At 36.3% G+C, this 21,846-nt stretch overlaps 1 protein-coding gene across 6 annotated transcripts in view; it reads left to right on the top strand.

The window, feature by feature from the left end:
- Positions 1–21,846, top strand: part of LOC145691113 (uncharacterized) — a 96,026-nt gene that overhangs the window by 17,428 nt on the left and 56,752 nt on the right. For 5 of the 6 annotated variants that reach the window (XM_081766819.1, XM_081766823.1, XM_081766824.1 and 2 more), the window contains exon 3: positions 7,837–7,914. The exons of the other annotated variant lie outside the window; for it this stretch is intronic. In XM_081766819.1, coding sequence (XP_081622945.1) covers positions 7,837–7,914 — 78 coding nt within the window. The remainder of the gene's footprint in view (positions 1–7,836; positions 7,915–21,846) is intronic. 6 annotated transcript variants of the gene reach the window in all.

A 21,846-nucleotide genomic window follows, 5' to 3' on the forward strand; every position in this document is an offset into this window, starting at 1 on the left:
TACCTTAACTGTTTTCAACCGAAAAGTCAGTACCTTAACTGTTTTCAACCGAAAAATCAGTACAACTGTTTTCAACCGAAAAATCAGAACGTTAAATGTTCTCGAACCTTAAATGTTCTCAACTGAAAAGTCATATCTTAACTGTTCTCAAGCGAAAAGTCATACTTTAACTATTCTCAAGCGAAAAGATCTCGTTACCAAACTTGTTTAAGATATGGACGAGTTCATCGTGTAGCAGTTGTATCATTAAGAAAGGGTAAGACCAATAAACGTTGTAACTTGAGCTTTATTAAAATGCGAAGCTCTTTGGGTTCACTTTTTCCAGTATTCTCAGGGACTATTTTAGTGGTCGGGGTACAATAATTGAAAGGTTGTATCCAGTATTTCGTTAGTAACAAAAGCCACGCTTGACATGAGCAGAATTTAGAAATACAAAAGCACTGTAAAGCATACACAGTATCACTATGGCGTGAGTAGTCGATTATAAGTAGATTAGAAGTTGCTAAATAGGAAGCTTACTTTGTGTAACTTTTAGGATGGGAACTTAGCGTGATTAATTCATATTTTGTTTTAGGATAAGTGTCATTGTCTGAATCGACATCGTTCTTTTACTTCAACTTATGACATCGTTTTCTTTTAGTCTGAAATCTCATTTACATATTAATAACCTCCGATCTTGTGTTTTCGTTTAAAAATAACTAGATCCTGCCGAATGAGTTGTATGACATTAGCATAGGACAGCGTTTCCCAACTGGTGTGCCGTGAATGGGCCACTGGTGTGCCGCGAGGAATCGAAACAAAATTATTAATTTTATAGCAATCAAATTGCAAAACGTAGGGAAAATGTATATTTGTATTTCACATTACTATGAAACTCTACTATGAATCTACAATTTTGTTTCATACCGGATTACTATTCTGTACATTTCTAATGTTGAAAAAAGTATTTGTTATCATTGTTATGGCCATTATTGCTTCTTTATTGTTGCAGACTATTTTGTAACTTGAAAATTTAAAATATTATCCTTTCGACAAATTACCTACATTTGTGTTTTAAAAGTAAAAGAGATTTGTTCGTTCGTTATTTAGTGATCTCCCTTCTTAGTAAAAGGTTGGATACAGTTTTTAAAAAGAAAGCGTATTTTTAAAAACCTGAGTCCAATATTTCATTGCAATTGTTTTATATTTTTAAATTAGAATGAAAAATAAGCATAATGATTTAGCACGGGGAAAAAACAGTGATAGAGTTTTCTTCTCTGTGGGAAGGAGATCAGTAATCACAGAATAAATACCACTGTGTTTTATATTTACAAATAATAATATCTATAAGTGTGCCGCGAGAATCCAAGTAACGCCCGTAGTGTGCCGCAAGTTAAAAACGTTGGGAAACGCTGGCATAGGAGAAAGCGATGTAGCTAGTTGAAAAATGCGTAATGTTGTTTCTTAGTTGATTTCTGTAGTTTCTTTGGCAGGTTAAGTCTACTTTTTAAGGCTCTTAAACCGTATTTAACGTGCAAGATCAAGTTTTTGTCATATTTGAGGTGAACAACGAATTAAGGAAATCTCTTGGTTCCTGTACATCGTGGACTCTAGTTGTTGACTTCTTGTTTCCTATAGACCGATGTAGTTGTAGGATTGTTTATATATATATATATGAAGGGTAAGGGGAAAAAACAAGGAATGTCCATGTGTGTGCTTCAACTGGTACTTTATCCTATCTGTTCGTGACTCTTGATACTATTTGACTATATATGCCATGCATGAGTAGACGTAGAAATATCCATGTAAAAGGGGCAAAAGATTTGGCTAACCCTATTCATTTTGTACGCGGTTTCAATATTAAAACGTTTTCTCGAAAATCCAGTTTTGTGACATTCTTTCTTTTTTCCTTACCCTTCAATATATATATATAAAACAACGTTTTACGCTGCAACCTAATGAAAAGGGTGCATCCAATGAGAAGCGAAGAACCTTACGGGAAACATTCTCAGCATGCACTCTCAAACTTTTTTTTTTTTTTTTTTTTTGAGTTCAGAAATTCATGTCCTTTGTTGATAGTAATTAGCTAACCTCCATTTTCAGAGCATCCTTCAAGTATACTATAATGCAGTAGATCCAAACTGGTGTGTCACGCAGTCCCGTAGGGGTGTCGCGAAATTTTAAAGTCATGAAGCATTTAATAATTAGTTATAATAAGTTTTGAGACAGACTGTTCAGTCAACGCCTTCAGCATCAGCAGCAATTCTTACTACTACGTAAGAATATTTTTCACTACTTTACACTACTTTAGCACTTTACTACACAAGCTTTGCCCTTGTGTCAAGCCCAAGATAGAGGTAGATTAATTCGTTACTGATTTTAATGTAACTCTGGTACAAACGATAGTATTTTCCAGATAAGTTAGAACCAATAGTAATATTTCGATAGCAACTAATGTTTGCTTCCAGGCTTTTATTGGATTTGAAAGTACTATTACTAATTATTTAGAGTAGATGTACGTTTTCATATGTATATAAATAAGCATGAGATTTAAGATTTTGGTCATAGAAGTTTTATGAAGGAGTCATAGTTCCATTTCTAAATTGTAGTGTACACTCTTTTACATATAACAATCGCTCTAATTGTTATTCGTTCAATCAGAACAGGTAAAATCCTGAAAATTAATAAATTAACATTTCAAGATAATTTTTATGCTCAAACTTATTTTCTGCGACATTTAGTAGTTTTTTTTTTTTTTAAATTTTAAATCAAGTTAAGGAAACGGTCATACGATAACTCATCGAGCACTTTACTACCCCAATTCTGTTAAAATGAGAAAGCGTAGTAAAATTTATATTCACCAAGTGATGAGTGCAAAGAGTTTTCTTCCTTCTGTCGGACTTCATTGCATGACTAATTGGTAATATAGGGGCTCAGTGGTAGAGCGTTCACCTGTGGTGCATGGGGACCCTGGTTCGATCGCAGCTCGCACCAAGTGGACTTTGTGGTGGACAAACACCGTGTGCGTGGGTTTTCTCGGGTTCTCCTGTTTCCTCCCACTTTCTTCATTTCACCATCATTTTATTCACCTCTCATCATCACCGTCTCCTTTAGCCTAGCCGTGGGACCTAAAACTCAAAGATTTTATTTGATTTCATTTCATAATTGGTAATATAGTAAATAGAGAAAATAAAATGGGAAGTGTCAATGGCCAGCCCCCATTTCAAACATACCTTCGTTCACCATACTTTTACGTCAGCGTAAAATACAGTAACTTCATTCACTTATGTTGCGAGTCCAGGTACGTACATGACTACGTTACATTTTCATTTAACATTGGAGCATAAAGAGTGTACAACCAAAACGCCTCGTCCGATTTAAAAAAAAAAAAAAATCCTTTACTTTAGATTGAAAACATCATATTTGGAGACGGTTTCCCCTCTTACATGTTGTTGTAACTCTGATAATAATAGAGTTACCGTATGTCAGGGGACTTTTGATATATATATATATATATATATATATATATATATATATATATATATATATATAGAACGCGTTTCAATACCTATTACCCTTTTTGTTCTTTTTCATCAACTTGAAACTCAAAATGATAGATTTGTACTACTTTCAGTTTAAATAAGTGGTTAAGGAAGGAGGTAAATCTGTTCTTGAGCATTGGGTCCATATCAAAAACCCGCTTCTCCCTTTTTCATTGCTTTTGTTTTGATAGCTATCGATAGGTAGACCTTTTATAGAACATCTGATACTTAGGCAAAGCATAGCTTAAAAGTCGAAATTCATTTTAAAAATCTACTCTTTTTCTTCTGCATTTCTTTCCGAATTATTAGCAGTTCTTAACTCCTGCTCCTGGCCTCGGAGGTCGGATTTCGCAAAATCTCTACTCATTGACAGTCTAAGACAAGGGAAATATTGTGTTCTTCATATGGATGGGTATTTAGTGTTATGACAGTTATTTGGAGAAACACCATCGGATTTGTACTAATGCAAAAGTAATTGAAAAAATGCATTCAAAACCTGATTAGTTCAAACGTAAGTACGTAAACGGGACGCTCCGAAAAATGTATCTGCTGACGTACCAAAAATCACATAGGAGATTAGTCACAGAAGGAGAAGGAAACGCGGTTTACGGTTCTACACATTTCAGAGAAGAATTGGAGTTCAGACTTACTACAAGTGAAATTTGTGACAGGGCGTTGAGTCAATGGAAATAGCCCAGATTCACTCTGTACACACAATACAATGAATTAATAGCGGAGTTCTATCACCTAATGATCTTTATTTCCTTTTCTTGTAGTACAGAACTAATTTAGTATCTGCTTATTAATTTGTCTTATTTTAACAACGTACAATGAAGTTACTTCTGCAATATCTCATAAATATCTTTCTTAGTTTGCAATTCGTACACCATGATTCAAGTGCTGAAATTTCATCATGCTAATTGCAACATATCCTATTTTATAATCTTTATTCTGTTTTTTCTCAGTTATGTCAATAAATAGAGTAAGATTGTCAGTTTCAGAAAATACTCGAATCATTCATGCCTTCCCCTCTGCTCTAATGGGTAGGGTGCTCTCGTCTATAGTGCACGAGTTCAATACCCGGTGGGAGGGCCTCAAAATTTGATTCCATGATGCTAATTCGGGTTCTGTCTTAAATGTAAATCCACATCTCATCTGACTGTGCTGAAAAGGGACGATCAATCGAAACACTCCTGAAGTTGTCAAACACCAAAAGCTGCACTGTTGAAGCTACATTTGCTCTTCTAATATTGGTCAATAAGCATCGGGAACCAAACAAAACTTTCGGAGTCGCGGTGGCTCAATTGTAGAACCCTCACTTCTTGTGCGTGGAGTCCGTGGTTCGATCGCAGCTCCCGTTTCCTCCCTGTTTATTCATTGACTGTTACCATTCACCTCATCATCACCTTCTCCCTTAGCCTCGTAGCATAGTCTTCGGATATTAAACTTGAAAAAAAGAACTCGTTCTTCAGTCAATTTTACATTTTGTAACATGAGTCCAATCGCCATTTGTTTTCCTGCCAGTCCTCCGGAAGAAAAACGATTGAACGGTGGCAGAAAAAAAAGGCATCCATAGTTGAATACATTCATCTGAACTAGATACGAAATTTCGTGGAATATAGAATATGAATGAGGAGGGCTTAATAACGTCGGAATTGTTCGAACACTTACACAGATCTCGTATATTTTTGAAGAAATTACTTCCGATGGACAGGTTTTCCCATTTCCCCCTTGGGTTTATTAAGCACCCGAAACATACAACAGTAAAAGATGTTCTAGAACAGTTTCTAGGAGTTGAAGATGTACGGAATAGTTAGTGGTGCTATTCAGCCGGTTCGCTAGAACCGTTTGTTAAATTACTCCGAGTTCGCAGAACCGTTTCTTATACCCAGACATAACAGTAATTTTTACCCTGTTATAGCAAGGAACAGTAAATTTTAGTCTAACTATCTTTGTATTTAGAAATTCTTATAGCTACAGAGTTAAACATATGTTCTCTGAGAACAGGGTATAATCGTTTATTTCTTAATGTCAAATGTTCAGATATTAAGAATGAGAACTGGGATCACATGAGTGTAGTGGTGTTTATATATATATATATATAAATATTTGAAACTCATACATACCATTGCTGCACTATGATCTTTCCAATACTTTTTGACAACCATCTACCTTGGATAATTCGTTTCCAAGATATTCGCAGTGCTACCTAATTTCGTCACACCACCTTTTGTTAGGTTCCTACCTGTGACTTGTGTATCAAATTAAAAAAAAAAAAAAAAAAAAAAAGCTTTTATGTACCTTTAATGATTTGTTTCCTAAGAGAGTTATATCTATATATCGACCTATCCATCTGCTATCTTTCTAGATATATATATATATATATATACAAAACCGGTTAAAAAATTAGAATAACACCACTGAGCATAGGTGACTTTATCAGCAAATGAATAATGTTTGAGCCTGGTCAATTTAGGAAGGCCCTTATACTTAACATAGATAATTATATTTTGCATAAATTGAACATATCCTTAAAAGTAAGATCATGTGCTTTATCGTATATTGTATTGCTTACAAGCGTTATGTCCGAAAGTGAGAAATGGGATACGCTCGTAACATAGGGTATGATAATGTTTTATTGAATAGAAGTGAACTTAATCCAGAGGTCCCTCGTGACCAATAGTTAGCTGATTGGTCCGTTCAGCATCAAGGCTATATGAGACCTGCATCTACAGCTTATCGTGTGACCCGAACCACATAAACTCCCGTCGGGAATCGAATGTAGGTTTCCCGCCTACTCTAACCATGCAGCCACCAGTAGTTAGCGTTCACTTCTTCGACGAGCTGTACTCGGTTGGATTTCACGTCAGGCTGTAAGAGAATATCTCGTCTTACATATAGTAGTCTCAGTACGCAAGACAAGAAATGAAATCTTTTTCCAGCCGTTTTACAAGATAAAGGATTCCTGGAATAAATATTTTAGCTGTTGAATATATCCAATTAGTATTTTCTTTTATTCAGCGGAATTGTAAATTGAATTTTACCTTGAGTGCAAGTATATTCAAATGAGTAGTGATTGTTGGGGGCTCACCGGTAGAGCACTCTGGCGCGTGTTGTTCCTGGTTCAGTACCAGCTCCCACCAAATGGGCTTTGTGATCGACAAACACCGTGTGCGTGGGTTTTCTCGAGCGTGTCCTGTTTCCTCCCACTTTTGTCATCCCACCAATAACGCTCATCGGTTCTACGGGGCGACCACCCATCTTTCCACAGTCCTATGATACTCCCTCGCTCAAACTCCACGAGTTAAGATTTCCTACATCTTGTCATGTCATCAATGTTGACAACATATTTCAGTCACAGTACGGTGCGGGAAACAATCAACCATTTTTTTGTCATCACCAACTGCTGCTACGCGTTCGAAGTTTTTATGATCGGAAGTCGCTTTCTACTGCGGTGTTGATTATCCCATTCACAGGCAGACTCTTTTCTGGTTTCCATGGTCAGTGTTAGTGAGATACTGGGAGTGTAAATAATAAGTAAAACAAAACATTGCCTGTCTGGAAGCACTTAAGAACACAAATCAAGGTCTTGGGTTGCTTTAAGGTGCATTATCCTAATGATGTTAACTGGTCTTTGCCTTTACTTTAATGTGTTGAATGTTAGGTGACGTCGTTACTTGCAGGGAGCACATGAGCCCGACAGTATAAGGCACATCAATCGTATATCTTATGGCAGTGCAATTCAAACACCAACAGAATTGAAATTAAAAATCTGCACTTAAGTTTATGATGTATCTTCGTAGAATCACCTCAATGAAGGTGCTGGAAGATTATTGGTTGTTTACATCGAATTGTTTATATTAATTTTTCATTTAAAATTTCGGTTGGAATTCTACTCTGGCAATGCTAAAAATGAAAGAGGGGACAATAATACTTAAAACTGTAAATTCAGTAATGTTTCTAGAGATTACAGGTGTGCATTAGCTAGAAATTTTGTCAAGTTTTTGTAACTAGATGCAGTGTTTTTAACAAATAATGTTAATAGAGATGTTTAAAGCGATCAGTTAGAGGTGGTTACGTAATATGTAGTTTAGAAAATGATTGTAATATTTAGTTTATGAAATTCATATAATTAATCAGCAAAATTGCTTCAGTAATATTTATTTACCTATTTATTCGTGAAGAAAGATATAAAAAAAATATATTAATATTGTCTTTGAGAAACGATAGCAAATGTTTGATGCCATAGTAGTGCAATTCTTATTTTTGTGTTCATCATTTTCATATTTGATAATTTTTGATCTGATTTCTTTAGAGAAAAGTGTTTACACCCAGAACGATTGTGGCATACCAGGATTCAATAGCTTCCCCATTAGCCCAGCTAGGCAATTATGTAAGTAAACAATCTATGATAATCCGTTTTTTAAGTATGTATAAAACAAAATAGTTTGTTACTTTGTAGGGGAGGATAAAGGTGAAATTTATTATTTTATGGTCATTAAGTAGCTCATGAATAATGGCCGTATGAATTAACAATATGTTTTTGTATCCTTTAGGTTTCTCAATTGCAGGAGACCGCCTCTCTTGTGAGGGGTGGATAAAACAAGGAATTGAGTTGGTCCATTAATATTGGGTTTTGCTAGTGCAAAAATTAAACACCTATATTTTTATAGCCCTTGTAATTATGATAACACTGCTAGAACATTCTAGCACTTGAACACATCCTTTCTACCTACAATGAAAGAAGTTACCGAGATGATATCATGCTATTAACGCTTGAGCGTGGATTATTCAAAAAATTAAGAATCGTCGTTGTGATTAGTAATTGAACATAGACGTTGTTTGAATTTCAGAAATATTATTTTACATATGTTTGAAAATTGATACGCTACTTTCTGATGTAATTTCTGAAAATAGAGCTTCAAAGCATGTGTTTCCAATTTTTCTTTCTTTGTTGTGGACCAAGGTTGCTCTATCTGTACCTAACACTCTGAAGTATCTCGCTTTGCAGATGAACAGTATTCATTATTAATGACCTCCGCACTAGTGTTAATTGTCTGTGAAATTCAGTTAATGGTAATTGTTATCAGTAAGTTAATGTACTGTTTATTTATCGAACTCTTAACGTCAGCAGAGCTCCTTCGTGGCTAAGTGGTGATGTTTTATATTTGAAAATATATAAAAATCAAACTGATCTTGCAGGTGATCAAATCTCGGAAAACGGCTAAACTGTTTGAAATTAATTTTGGGACATACCTGAGTATTATGACTTACATCGAACTGGGATTTCATCACGCTACTTTGATTAATGTATCGGGAAGTTGAAGGAGGGTCAAAAATTATGGGAAAAAAATTGAGTATCTCCCGATTCTCTCAAGTTAGGAAGATAAAGGTATCTGTGTCCCAGTGATTCCCGTTTTAGGAGAAGAACGATACATTATATATATATATATATATATATATATATATATATATATATATATATATATATATTTGTCATTAAAAGTAACGTTGTCTTGTGATCGCTTCATGGGAAAATGAAATTCGAAACATAGTATCTACCTCAAGCTGGATTTTATCATGTTACTTTAATTAACTGTCATAACCACAGGGGGAAGGGGACAGGATTTTTTTTTTTTCAAAAGTAGTATCTCACGAGTCCGTCAAGTTTCGGAAAGTGAAAGTACATCAACTCCATATCAAAAATGCAGGGCGTAGCGCTTGCAATTGGTGCTTCCGATCTTAGGTTCCCTCTCCCAAAATACTTATAGTGGATCCCTTCTATCATCTGCATAAATTTGATCCAAGACGTTAGGTACCCCTCTATGTATGTATTTATTTATTTATTTCACCTTACATTTTTAGTTTTCATAATTGTAAATAACTTAAAAGCAAAACCTATCCATGGTAGGGTTTCGAAAGTTCTCTTTTAGGAAATTCAGAGTTTTAAAGTTGATGTTTTGAAATATATAATTTGTTTGAAACAAAACTACTTGCATTGCTCTATTTTAATTAGGTTCTCAAATTATATATACACGAAGTTAGGAAAGTGTGAAGATGTTAGATTTAAAGAAAGACATTGATTTCATTAGGGTAACATGTTAAGGTTTTTTTTTTTTTTTTTTTTTTTTTTTTTTTTTTTTTTTTTTGTGACTGCATTCCTCAATAGGGTGACGTTATCCCCACGTGTTGAGGATGAGTGAATTCAACGGATTTTCCTGTTTTACAACTTTTTCTTAAGCATGAAAATGTAATTATTTCAATACAGGGGTAAACATGAATCGAAATTAACTTTGATATTTATATGTATGAATCCTTCTCGGTAGAAAATATTGTAAACTGAAAGTAATCATTTACGGTTTTATAGTATTTTCATGCATTTATTTTTACGTACTTACTGTGTTATTTACTTACTTTACCCCTTGATTGGTATTTTAAAGCTCAGCACGACTCAACTTCTGAAAGTTTATTAGTTTATTATTATTATTATTATTATTATTATTATTATTATTATTATTATTATTATTAAATGCGCACATTAAAAGATTAGTTATTTGTATTTTGTGATAACAGTAATAGTTGATTTCCCAACATGGTACATTTTGCTCTTCGGAAATTCTGGGTGGGCACCCGTTATCATTTATAAGCTCTTATTATCAAACCCCCACAGTATTTTCGTCCTTTTTTCTGCACCTTTCATGTAGCATTCGTACGAACTCAGCCTCACGCCACAATTACATGTCATCTTAATGAACCACCTCTACCCTGTTCGATTTCTGCAATATCATGAAAAATTAAAGAAAAAAAAAGTTGATTTGGACTCTTTAGAATATGTAATATGAATTGTAGGATGTCACCCAAAATTGATAGACAGGAAGGTGATACAGATCCCAGCATGGCGCCAATGACACATCTGAAGCGAGTACAAGTTCAGATGACATAGGGTGTACTCACCTTTATAGCTCCTGTAATTACTGAAGCATCATTCGGTTAGTTGGTTTGTACACCCTTTGTCAGGCGACACCTGTTGTTTAAAAAGTGTCATGATAACCACTGTAGTCTGTTCGATCCTTTCCAATCAGAAATCAAACCTGGGACTGTGTTCCAAGCCAACAAACTAGAAAGGACAGCATCCAGATGGCTCCTGTGAGGTGGGGAGGAAGCCGCGCAAAATAGGCACGACAGATCCTGTTCACCGATGAGATGTTGTTCACTATCGAAGAGGGTTTCAATTCCCAAAATACGGTGTATGCGTCATCAGCTCAGGAAGCCAGGAGGGGACAAAGTTCCGAAAATCCAGAGAGTCCATCATCCCGCGTCCGTCGTGTGGTGTGGTGGGGAGTGAGCTATGCTGGTGCCACACGCCTTCATTTTTGTGAGAAAGGAGTGAAAACTAGTGCCCAGGTGTACCAAAACACTGTGCTGGAGGCTATGGTGAAGAACTTGAACATCACCCTCTTCGGAACACCCACATGGACTATCCAGCAAGACTCGGCTCCTGCTCACAAGAGACAATCAACCCAGCAGTGGCTGGCGCACAATTTGCCTGACTTCATATCCACTGAGAACTGGCTCTTAGCAGCCCTGACCTTAATCCCCTCGATTACAAACTGTGGACAGTGCTGAGGATATTGCCTGCAAGAAATGTCGCCCCACTGTTGCCAGTTCGAAGCGCTCTTTACTGGCTGCATTGGCGTCAGTTCCTCTGGAGACAGTGCGTGCCATAGACGAGTGGCCCGCCAGACTCCGAGTCTGTATCCGTGTTAACGGCGGACATATTGAAATATGATCGGTAGACTGTTGTCAGACCATGTATGCTTCACATACTTTATGCATATTAAATCTCCTGTTCTCTTATTGCTCACGGTGAGTTCTTTCTTTGTAACAGTATTTATGGCTAGACTAGGTAGTAACTGCCTTTTTCTGTTCATAATGATAGTGATTCATTTAAGACTAAGTGTAGCGTAATTCGTTCGATACTCTGCAAGTGTTCCTGACTGATGGCTGACTACTTGAAGTACTAGAATTACGTCAAGGAAATGTAATAATAATATATTGGTTTGCAACATGTGAATCTACTGGATTAATGCATTGTTCGCTCTGAGCAGTGGAAGCCTCATATCTACATCAATATAGTAAAAGGAATAATTATTTGCACTATTATTTTTTAAGTAACAAGATAATAGTAATTACTGTACTTGCAAAATAATTTTTCTGTTTATGTAATGTCTAGTCATGACCGTTGTACTTTGTGGCGTGAGCAAACTCCTCAGGCATGGGACTATACAATATGGCTGCAAAAGTAGAACAAATAGCCTACAACATGCTTGAGAGATAGTTTGGAATTGATAGCAACGAAGATGTTTGTAGACGTTTTCATATTAAAGAAAATATCTTTGGAGCTTTTGACTCCAAAGTTATTCAGTTCAGAATGCGTTGTAATCTATCACCTTCTTATTTTCCCAACAATTTTCGATTGAAGTGGCTTTGCTACTTGTGTATATTGTAAACGGTGCAATTTTGCAAAATATTTTCACAGACTTATACAGTCTTATAATGTGTCCGGGTGCGCCGATTCTTGAAAACTAAAATATATTTAGGCACTCCGTTTCATCACATATATCACTTTTTTTCTATTGTTAAATTATTGCAGAAAAGTAGTGTGAGTGAGTGTCAACACAGTAATTTCTGAAAGTTCATAAATATGTTAATTTACTTCGATTTTTAGGAACTTATTATATGTAATATTATTGTTGAGGAAAGGAAGGTTGTCAGATTGTTGTGGTCAAGTTGGAATATTAGCTAATAACTCTAAACTTAATTCCTTTCTAACATTTAATACTACTAACACTTAAGCATCTAGAAACAAAACATTATTTTTGGCTGTGTTTTTGAGTAATTTTTTTGCTAATAGAAATGCACGATTTTGTTGTTGTTCCATTAGTGTGCATTTCCGATTGGCCATAGAATACTTGTGGCCAAGCACTATTTCTTGTTAAGCTTCTACTTAATAGTTTTAACAGATTGGTTATTGTAAAGAATCCAGGGGAATAAATATCACTTTCATAATTCCAATCCATGCAGAGCTATTATGCAGCAATCATATGTGTAGTGGTTTGGTCTCTGTTCTGTTCTGTACTAACTCATGCTTTTAAAAAGTGTGTGACGAAATCGGTGTTGCGGTTAAAGTGGTTATAAGAGTAAAGTTGAAGATCAAAATTTTCCGAAAATGAAATTCCTTACAATAACTTCAAACACAATAAGTGACTTAGCAGTAGATCATTCACCCTCACGCCAAGTGCACTTTCTGATGGACTAGCCACTTGCGTTTGTTCTCCCACTTTTTCCCTTTTCCTTTATTCCACGATTTAATTCATTATCATGATCACCGTCTCGCTTAGCCACGAGGCATAATCGTGGGACGTTCACGAAAAAAAGGAAGAAAAAAAAAGATGTACATGCAAAAAATCTTACAAGCAACGTCTTCTCAAAAACAATATTCCAGATGCGCATTCACAAAATGGAATAAGAATCATGACTGATCAAAGCAACAGACTTTCTAGTTACCATTCACAATGAAATTCACGAAGATGCAACTTGATCGAGAGTTGAACCCATGTCACCTGGTTATCGTGCTACTGCGTTAACTACTATTCCTCTGTACTCCTCTCCACACCAGCCATATTTATGCTTTGGAGCCTGGTATTTAGCCGAGTTAAATCACTCGAGCAATTTTCGTGGGGTGCACACATATTACATTAACAATATTGTAAATATAAATTAATATGTTGAAACAAATAAACCACGTTTGTTTCCAGATGGATTATGGATTTTCTTTTTTCTTGGAAGTTCATCCATTTTCGAAATACCACATTCTCAATAGTCTGACAATTATTACATTGTTATTTACAATTATCCTTCAATTTCCTTGTGTACTACAAACTTTCTATAGATTCCAACGCTGTTTCTCATCTATCTTTATGACCAATAACTACTTAAAGACAAGGATTACTGCTTCAGAAAGTAGTTAACATTCTGTTGTTCTTAAGAAAGTAGTAATACTTGAGGAAAATGTAATTTTAAAATCTATTATTAACTTGTATCGGCGTATTTGATGACATAAAGACTTCAGATCTGTCTTGTTTTTGTAGGTCTGTAGGCGGAACACCCCCAGCAACTGAAAATTTGTTCTTATTACGTCTCGTTCATTTTCTTTAACCAGAGGCATCATATGTTGAGAATATGTACCGACCGATCATTGAATTGTGGGCAACTCTCCAAATTATGGATTCAACCTTGTTTTCACGTGAATTACTTACGCAGCGAGTAATCCAATAGTCCATAGCTACGGGCCGAAGTAGTCAGCCAGCAGCGAAAGTTCGCGCGTGATTAGTAATCACCAAGATTGATCAGTGTTTCACAAGGTTGAAACACTGAACACATCGTGAGTTCCTAAAGACACTATCTCAATTACTTTATGGCTACACTACTGAGATGTTCGAGAGCAATCGTAGTACTTCGTGTAACTCATAAACGGCAAGCTAAACTGTAGAAGACGATGTAAGGCTAGTAAGTGTTCAGAAACATTGTCAACTTGAAAACATATCCCCTATGACCTTGCGTCATACTTTCGCACTATGGACTATTCCACAGACGTCCCCGGTGTTCCTCGGATTCAGCAATGAGGACGCAGCGTGGCAATTGAACGATAGGCGACTGGAAGAAGGTCTGCTGCTTTGATGAGTCATGATTCTTACTCCGCTTTGTGAATGGGCACGTACATGTTTGGCATGATATCCCCAAAAGTTGCTGGAGTCCTCGCAGGTTCCTACAATGTAGGCCAATATTTGCATATGGTGTTAGGCTAATTTGTATGGGAAGAACTAAGTACTCTGGTGGTTGTAGACGAACACATGATTGCTCTCCTAGCAGAATGGGTAGATCCTGCCATGTTGTTATTTTCCCTTATAATAACCTTGTAGCCATCTCGTGGCCGTCGAACTCTCAGCATTGAGACCTTTCACATCTTTTCCCGCCTTCATGTCAGCATTAAATGCACCTTGGTTGCCCATATCAGCGGATGCATTAAATCCTTGCCATTTGGGAGCTTCAATATATAGAAGGTAAAAGGAGGACCCATACGCTGTCACGTAGGTGATCATAATTCAGTGATACAGGTTGACATATACATTTATTAGATCGATATATATACAAGAGTCATTCAAGGTTGACCGAGATTTTCGTACGTAAATAATCGATGAATAGCTGGATCATGATGAAACTTGCGGGTGACGTCATGTATTCCTTCTCGAGTAACTAGCGCCCGGCATGACGTATTTGGCGCATGCGCAGCAGTTGCAGCGAATATGGCGGCAAGCAGTGTGTCTGTGGAGCAGTGGTGTGTAATCAAATTCTTTATGAAGGAGAAACTTAAGCAAGCTGAGATTTTGAGAAGATTGCAGACACAGTATGGTGAACAAACGATGTCACGGTCAAGAGTGTACGAATGGTGTGAACAGTTTCGCGAAGGACGGGAGCTGGTGTCAAATGAAGCGCATGGACACATTGGCCCGACTGCAGTCACACCAGAGAATATCGCAAGTGTTGAGCAAATGATTGTTGAGAATTGGCGAGTAACAATGTGGGATATTGCTGCCGAGGTGAATATCAGTGTCGGGAGTGTTGAGACAATCATTCACGATCACTTACGCTTCCGCAAAATCTGTACAAGGTGGATTCCCCGCTAGCTGACATTTGATCAAAAGTGGACACGTGTGACGGTCTGTGAACAGCCAAAATGCGCTGGGAAGTTCTGCCCCATCTCCCCTATAGTCCAGATTTAGCCCCCAGTGATTATCATTTGTTTTCACCCCTTAAAGACCATCTGGAAGGGAAGAAATTCACGACAGATGAAGCAGTGCGAAACGATGCCCTCCAGTGGCTACGACAACAACCAAGTTCTTTCTACGCCAAAGGAATCAGGGAGCTGCCACAACGATGGCAACGGTGCCTCGACGCGCACGGAGAATACTTCGCAAAGCTGACATAGTTTGGTGCTCCTTGTGCTATCTGTTTCCTCTGAAGAAATAAAAGTCCCGGTCAACTTTGAACGACCCTTTATATATGTATATATATATATATATAAAGAGAGGAAGTGTAATAGACAATGAAATTCACAAAGCTGCAAGTTGACCGAGAGTTGAACCCATGTCATCAGGTTACCGTGCTACTGCGTTAACTACTATGCCTCCTTACTCCTTTGGAGACCAGCCATACCTTGAGGTATGCTTTCGAGGCTGGTGGTCAGCTGAGTTAGACCACTTGAGTAATTTTCTTGGACTGCTGGCATTGCCGACATATTACAGTAATAGTGTTATAAATATAAATTAATATGTTAATACACATAAACCACCTTTGGTTTCACATATGTTACAGATTTTTTTAATTTATTTTTCTGGGAGTTCATACATTTCCAAAATATCACCTTCTTAATAGTCTGACAACTAATTGAGAAGAGGGGATACTAAGTTGGGAACTGATAAAAACGACAGCTCGTAATTGTAATGAAAAACCTTTACCCAGAATCAGTCAATAACTTTACTTGAGTTGTAACAAAAGATATTCTGATAATGAAGTGCTTTTGATCCGTTTTTTCGTTTTAAATGGCTGTGCAGAATGTGGGTTGCTTTTCTTCTGAATCCCTGCAGTGGAGAGGAGTTAAAAGTTGGTTGAATTATGACATGAGTTGTTGTCACTTCTTTATTTAAATGTTCTGTGGTTATCTCCTTTTCCATATGCAGAAAGAATCTGTTGGGGTACCATACACTCCAAAAACAATTAAAGAAAATGTAAGAAATTTTATATGTTGGTTGACCAGTTTACGGCTATTTTAATTGGTGATCAATGTGCACAGCAGGACTAACAGAACCTTTGGATATTTTTCCATAAGTTTTCCACGTCCGTTTTCTTTTCTTATAATCAATAACAGAAAGTATAGGAAGAGAACAGCATTATTTAGAATTGTTACGAAAATGGACTTGATATTATCATTTGATCAAGCTCTCCCACAGCTTGTTAGGATTTTCTGTCTGTTGCGTTAAGCTACTGAATGACAAAACGAGCTGAATTGGCATGACTTTAAAGATCATTTGAAAAAACAGATACTTTCTTCCAGCGTGTACACATTTAGTATGGCACAAAGTATGACATAAAGTTTAATCCGTATATTTTTATTTAGTGAAGTTCTGAATACAGGATTCTTATCTTAATTTTACTGTAAGTGTCTCTTGGGTGCTCAAAAGGAGACAAACTCCAGGTAGGGAAACAAATTTTGAAAATAGCTTAAGTCACATGGTACACATGCTTTCTAAACTTTCAGTTTCATTGAATCCTCTGATAAGCTTCCTTCCGGTGGCAGGAGAAATGGAAGTTTCCTAAGATGACGTGCTTTGAATCCATCTTCCCTTTTGTATAATTCTGATCGTTATCACCTTAGTTTGCTATTTAATCATGAAGCCCCTTTCATACTTTCAAAGTCTGTTACCGTATGTACATTGCTAATTAATTAATTATATTTATTTCGTTTTGTAACTATACTTTAACACCATTCTTTAGTGATAACCTGCGTTTTTGTCTTCGTTACTTTAAGTCTAGCGACATCTTTAACTTGGTCTGCTCGTATTACTTTTCAGGATAAATTTAAGATTATTGCGAAAATAATTACTGCTTGAGAAATCTTAGAAAATGTGTACATGAAGCGATGGTGGGTCAGTAGTAAAGCACTCATCTCTGGTGTGTTGGATTTCTGGTTTCATCTTAGGTCACGTGTAGTGGACTTTGGTGAACAAACACCGTTTGCTTGGGTTTTCTCGTTCCCTCTGACTTTCTTCATTCCACCATTTCGTTCACGATCATCATCGTCCCGCTTAACCTCGAAGAATAATTATGGGACGTTAAATTAAAAATAAATAAATAAAAATTGTATCACAGCCTCCACACTTCCTTCGTGCGTTCTTATCCGCTTCCTTTCTTGACATCACATATTGTGCCTTCCACCGTCATCTCTATTATATGTGACAGTGTCAGAGTTATATATAATAATAATGACAGTTACTGTGTACAGTGGTTAAAGATACGGTAGAGATTTTTTTTGCAGGCGATCCGGGATAATTTGTAGATTTCAATAATTTGAAAAACGTGCAAAGGAAAGTACAATTGCGGAATCTTAAGAGTCACTGAAGCTACTCCTGAAGTTACCCGAAAAAAGAATATCAGAGGAAGTGATACCATAGTACACTTGCCAGGAAAACTGCATATCTTTTCGCTCTACACGTTCTTCCGTCATTAAGTGACGGAACCAGAGAGAGAGTGTCTCTACTTTTGTTGGCTGCAAATTAGAAGTTACCCTAACGACAAGAAAAGTGATAGCAAGAGGAATAATTGGCTCTGTAGGTACAAGTAGCAGCAGTTTTCTTTTCAAATATGCTATAGCAATTCTCCGTTTTGTTGGTAAACGTACTTAATGAAAAGTTGAAGGTTTTGTAATTAAGTTTTTGATAATGCACATTAAAAAAAAAAAAAAAAAAAAAAGAAAAGAAAAGAAAATCAAAGTATTAACTGAATGCGTACAGTGAATAATGGGTTGGTAATACTTTATAGTAGTTTACAACTGCATCTTCTTAGATACCTATACCTCAGTTCTAACAAATAAAGCGGTGTGAATTATGAAGTTCTTCAACTAACAATTTATGGTGATGGTATGGTGTTGGTGTATTAAGAGCCTGACTTACATGAAATAATACAAAATTTACCATTTTTCTTTTGCTTGTCTTTCATAAGTGAAAGAAGATAATGAAATGCAACTTACCACGATCATAGATAATGTTATTCTACAACAGAAAATATGAACCTCAAGAATTTTCAGTGTTGACATCCTTAGAAATTACAGTGTTGCCAGAATAGCATTTTCCCCAAAATCTAAGTTAAGGCAGCGACTAGAGGAACGAAATCAACTGCATTTGGTTACGTATCATGTTGTGTTGGAATCCTGTGAATTACTTTTGAAATAACATTATTATAACTGTATGTTAAAACTATTTTGTCTGTTAGAAACTAAATACGACTAATATTTAAAAACTACGTCAGAGGATGCCAAGACAATATGATACGTAATCAAATACAGTTGAGTTCGTTCCTCTAGTCGCTGCCTTAACTTAGATTTTGGGGGAAATGTTATTCTGGCAACACTGTAATTTCTAAAGATGTCAACACTGAAAATTCTTGAGGTTCATATTTTCTGTTGTAGAATAACATTATCTATGATCGTGGTAAGTTGCATTTCATTATCTCCTTTCACTTATGAAAAACAAGCAAAAGAAAAATGGTAAATCTTGTATTATTTTTAGTAACTCAGACTCTTAATAATTGAGCTGCCTCTTTTGTTTATAATTTCTTTCTGTAACTTGATTGAGCTGCATAGTAGTCGCTAAACATTCTATATTTCGCATTTTCTTTTCTTTTTTCAGTAGTGTCTCATAATTATTAATTCAGTGCCAGATAACCCAAAAAGACTGAACTAACTTGCTTGCATGTCTTTAATTGTCCTAAGCTGCAGAGCTTTATAGCTATTAACATGTTCCAGTATTTTTATCATGGTATACTATTAATGATTTTGTTAGTAACGAGAATAACTTAACTTCCTGACTAAAAATATTTCTGAGAGCAGGATTTCTAAATGTAATGCAGTGGCAACCATGACATTATGTTTGGTAAACGAAGGCGTAGACTGAAATATATTTAAACATGAAATATATGAAATATATCCATGTAATCGTCTCTGCATCATTAATTAAAAAAAAAAAAAATAAATCAGAAATGGTGGGTATCTCATATAGTATTTATTACACTAATTATTCTGTTCATGTTTGTCCTTAAGGAATTTGAAACTTTCAGTGAATGCACTACAAATGTTGTGTAGTGTCAAATACCCTGAAAATTCATTAGTCGCCGCGATTTACTATCAGTTATGTTATTGGTAGAGTTTGTTATAAATTCTAAATGGAAATCGTAGAGTTGTACAATAGTGCATATTACATCTATTCACTTCTTATTCGTGACACAATCATGAACTCTTTAATTTGTTACGATCATGCTCTGAAAAGATATTTGTTTTAAAACAGTAGCTGCTTTCTTCCACGAAATATCACACAAGTATTACTTGAGTTGAAATTGTTACATAAACACTAGATTATAAGTGTGTAATGTTGATACAAACCTCTTTAAATATACGGGAAGGGGGGACCAATAGAAACCGGACTTCTGTTCTGAAAAATAATTTACTAAGGATCTTACGAAATTCTTTCAGTCTTATTGGGGCCGCGGTGGCTCAGTGCTAGAGCGTTCACCTCTGGTGCATGGGGTCCCGGGTTCGATCTAAGCTCTCGCCAAGTGAACTTTGTGGTAGACAAACACCGTGTGCGTGGGTTTCCTCGGGGTTCTCGTTTCCTCCCACTTTCTTCATTCCACCATTTCATTCATTTCTCATTATCACCGTCTAGTTTAGCCTAGCCGGCATAAGCGTGGGACGTAAAACTCAAAGATTTCATTTTTCATTTCTTTCAGTCTCCTTCAAAGTACTCTCCATTAGATGCGATGCACTTCTCCAGTCTTCTTTCCCATTGTTGAAGCACCTCTGGAACTCTCCAACTTTGATATTGTCCAGTGCGCTCTGTGAAGCTCTTTTTACACCCTCCATATTATTAAAACACGTCCCTCTTAGATATTGTTTCATTCTGAAGAATAGAAAAAAGTTAGGGTCACTTTCAGTGTGATTTTTTAAGTCCTGGCTCAAATGCAAACGAAGGTTTTTTGATCCTATGTGAACAAGTGAGGAACAAACTTAGCAGCAACACGTTTTATATCCAAATTCTCAGTCAGAATCCGCTGGCATGAGCTCCAGTACACTCATCTTTCTTATGAAATTTCGGTGATCGTGAAATGATGATAATCGTTGATTTTTTTTGAGGATTTATTGAATATTTTCGTCGTTTCGAGATGATGAAGGGCGCCCAGAACGAGCAATGGTATTCAGCACTCATTTCACAATATTTATATCGGCCAAGCCACTCGAAAGCTTGTGTTGTGGCTCATAGCATTCTTCTTCAAAGCTTGTTGAAGCGTTTGGTAACTTCCGTTGCCGATTTTTCAAGCAGGAAGGAAAAGTTGAAACACACTCTTTGTTCTTTTAAATCTACCATAACGATTTCGCAGGCGACAAACGAGAACAGTTGAAAAAAACAACACTACGATCAAACGTTAACCTTCTATGCAGACGCCGCTTGGGCAACTCATTTGGAAAGGTCTCTACTAAACCCACGTAGCGAGAGAACTCTACATTACGACTAGGATCGACCGCGTGCTTTCAATCCGGTTTGTTTTGCATCCCCCCTCGTATTATTTCTCTATATCCTTGGACGTTGTATGAAGACGTGACGTACAACTTAATGTGAAATCCGAACCAAATGAATACCGGAAATCGAACTCAGGTCTTGCATACCAAAGACAAGTGTGCTTATCTTATATAAATGAGAGAGCTGCTGATGTTTATTACTCGCAGCCGGTATCAAATTATTTTACTCAGGGAACGGGAAGCGGAAGTTCGCCGAAATAAATTTCTGGAAGTCGACTGAGACGCATGTGTAAAGCCGCCATTTCGTATTCGCCTGATGGAATTAAAAACCAGAGGAAACGTCAGTTATGAGATTCGAACGGAAAGTTTTTCATTACGAAGGTAGAACATTAACTCTTTAAGTCAGTCAATAATGCGTAGTCGGTAACGAACATGAAGCATTATTAAAAAAAAAAAGGGGGGGGGGAGCTACTGGAGAGCCATTATGTTATCAAAGTAACTGATTATTGTTTCCGAGATAGAGTAATACCTGTTATCGTTACTTAAACATTATAAATGCCAAATACAAACTACTTAATCATTTTTGGTAAACATTATATTATAATTATTAGACAGCAAACGAACGAAAGTATCTTTGTTTCTCGTTTATTACAAACTTATGCAAGGGAATAATACATGCAAACAGTTGGGTGACTATCGGTAACGAAAGTCATGAATGTCACAAAATTTAGCTTTTGGGTCCTTTTTTACTGTACAAATGTAAGTACAGATTGGAAAATTTGTTCTATAAAACGTCAAAATTCACCACCAAAAATGTCTATGGTCGGCTTTAGACGCTACCAAATCGCAAGCAAAGTACGTTTCTATCGCTTGGATGAAAATTCGCACCCAAATTGGCTCTTGAAAATGTTAGGAAAT

Source organism: Thermobia domestica, chromosome 7 (assembly GCF_964235325.1).
Source record: "Thermobia domestica chromosome 7, izTheDome1.hap1.1, whole genome shotgun sequence".
Lineage (NCBI taxonomy): Eukaryota > Metazoa > Arthropoda > Insecta > Zygentoma > Lepismatidae > Thermobia > Thermobia domestica.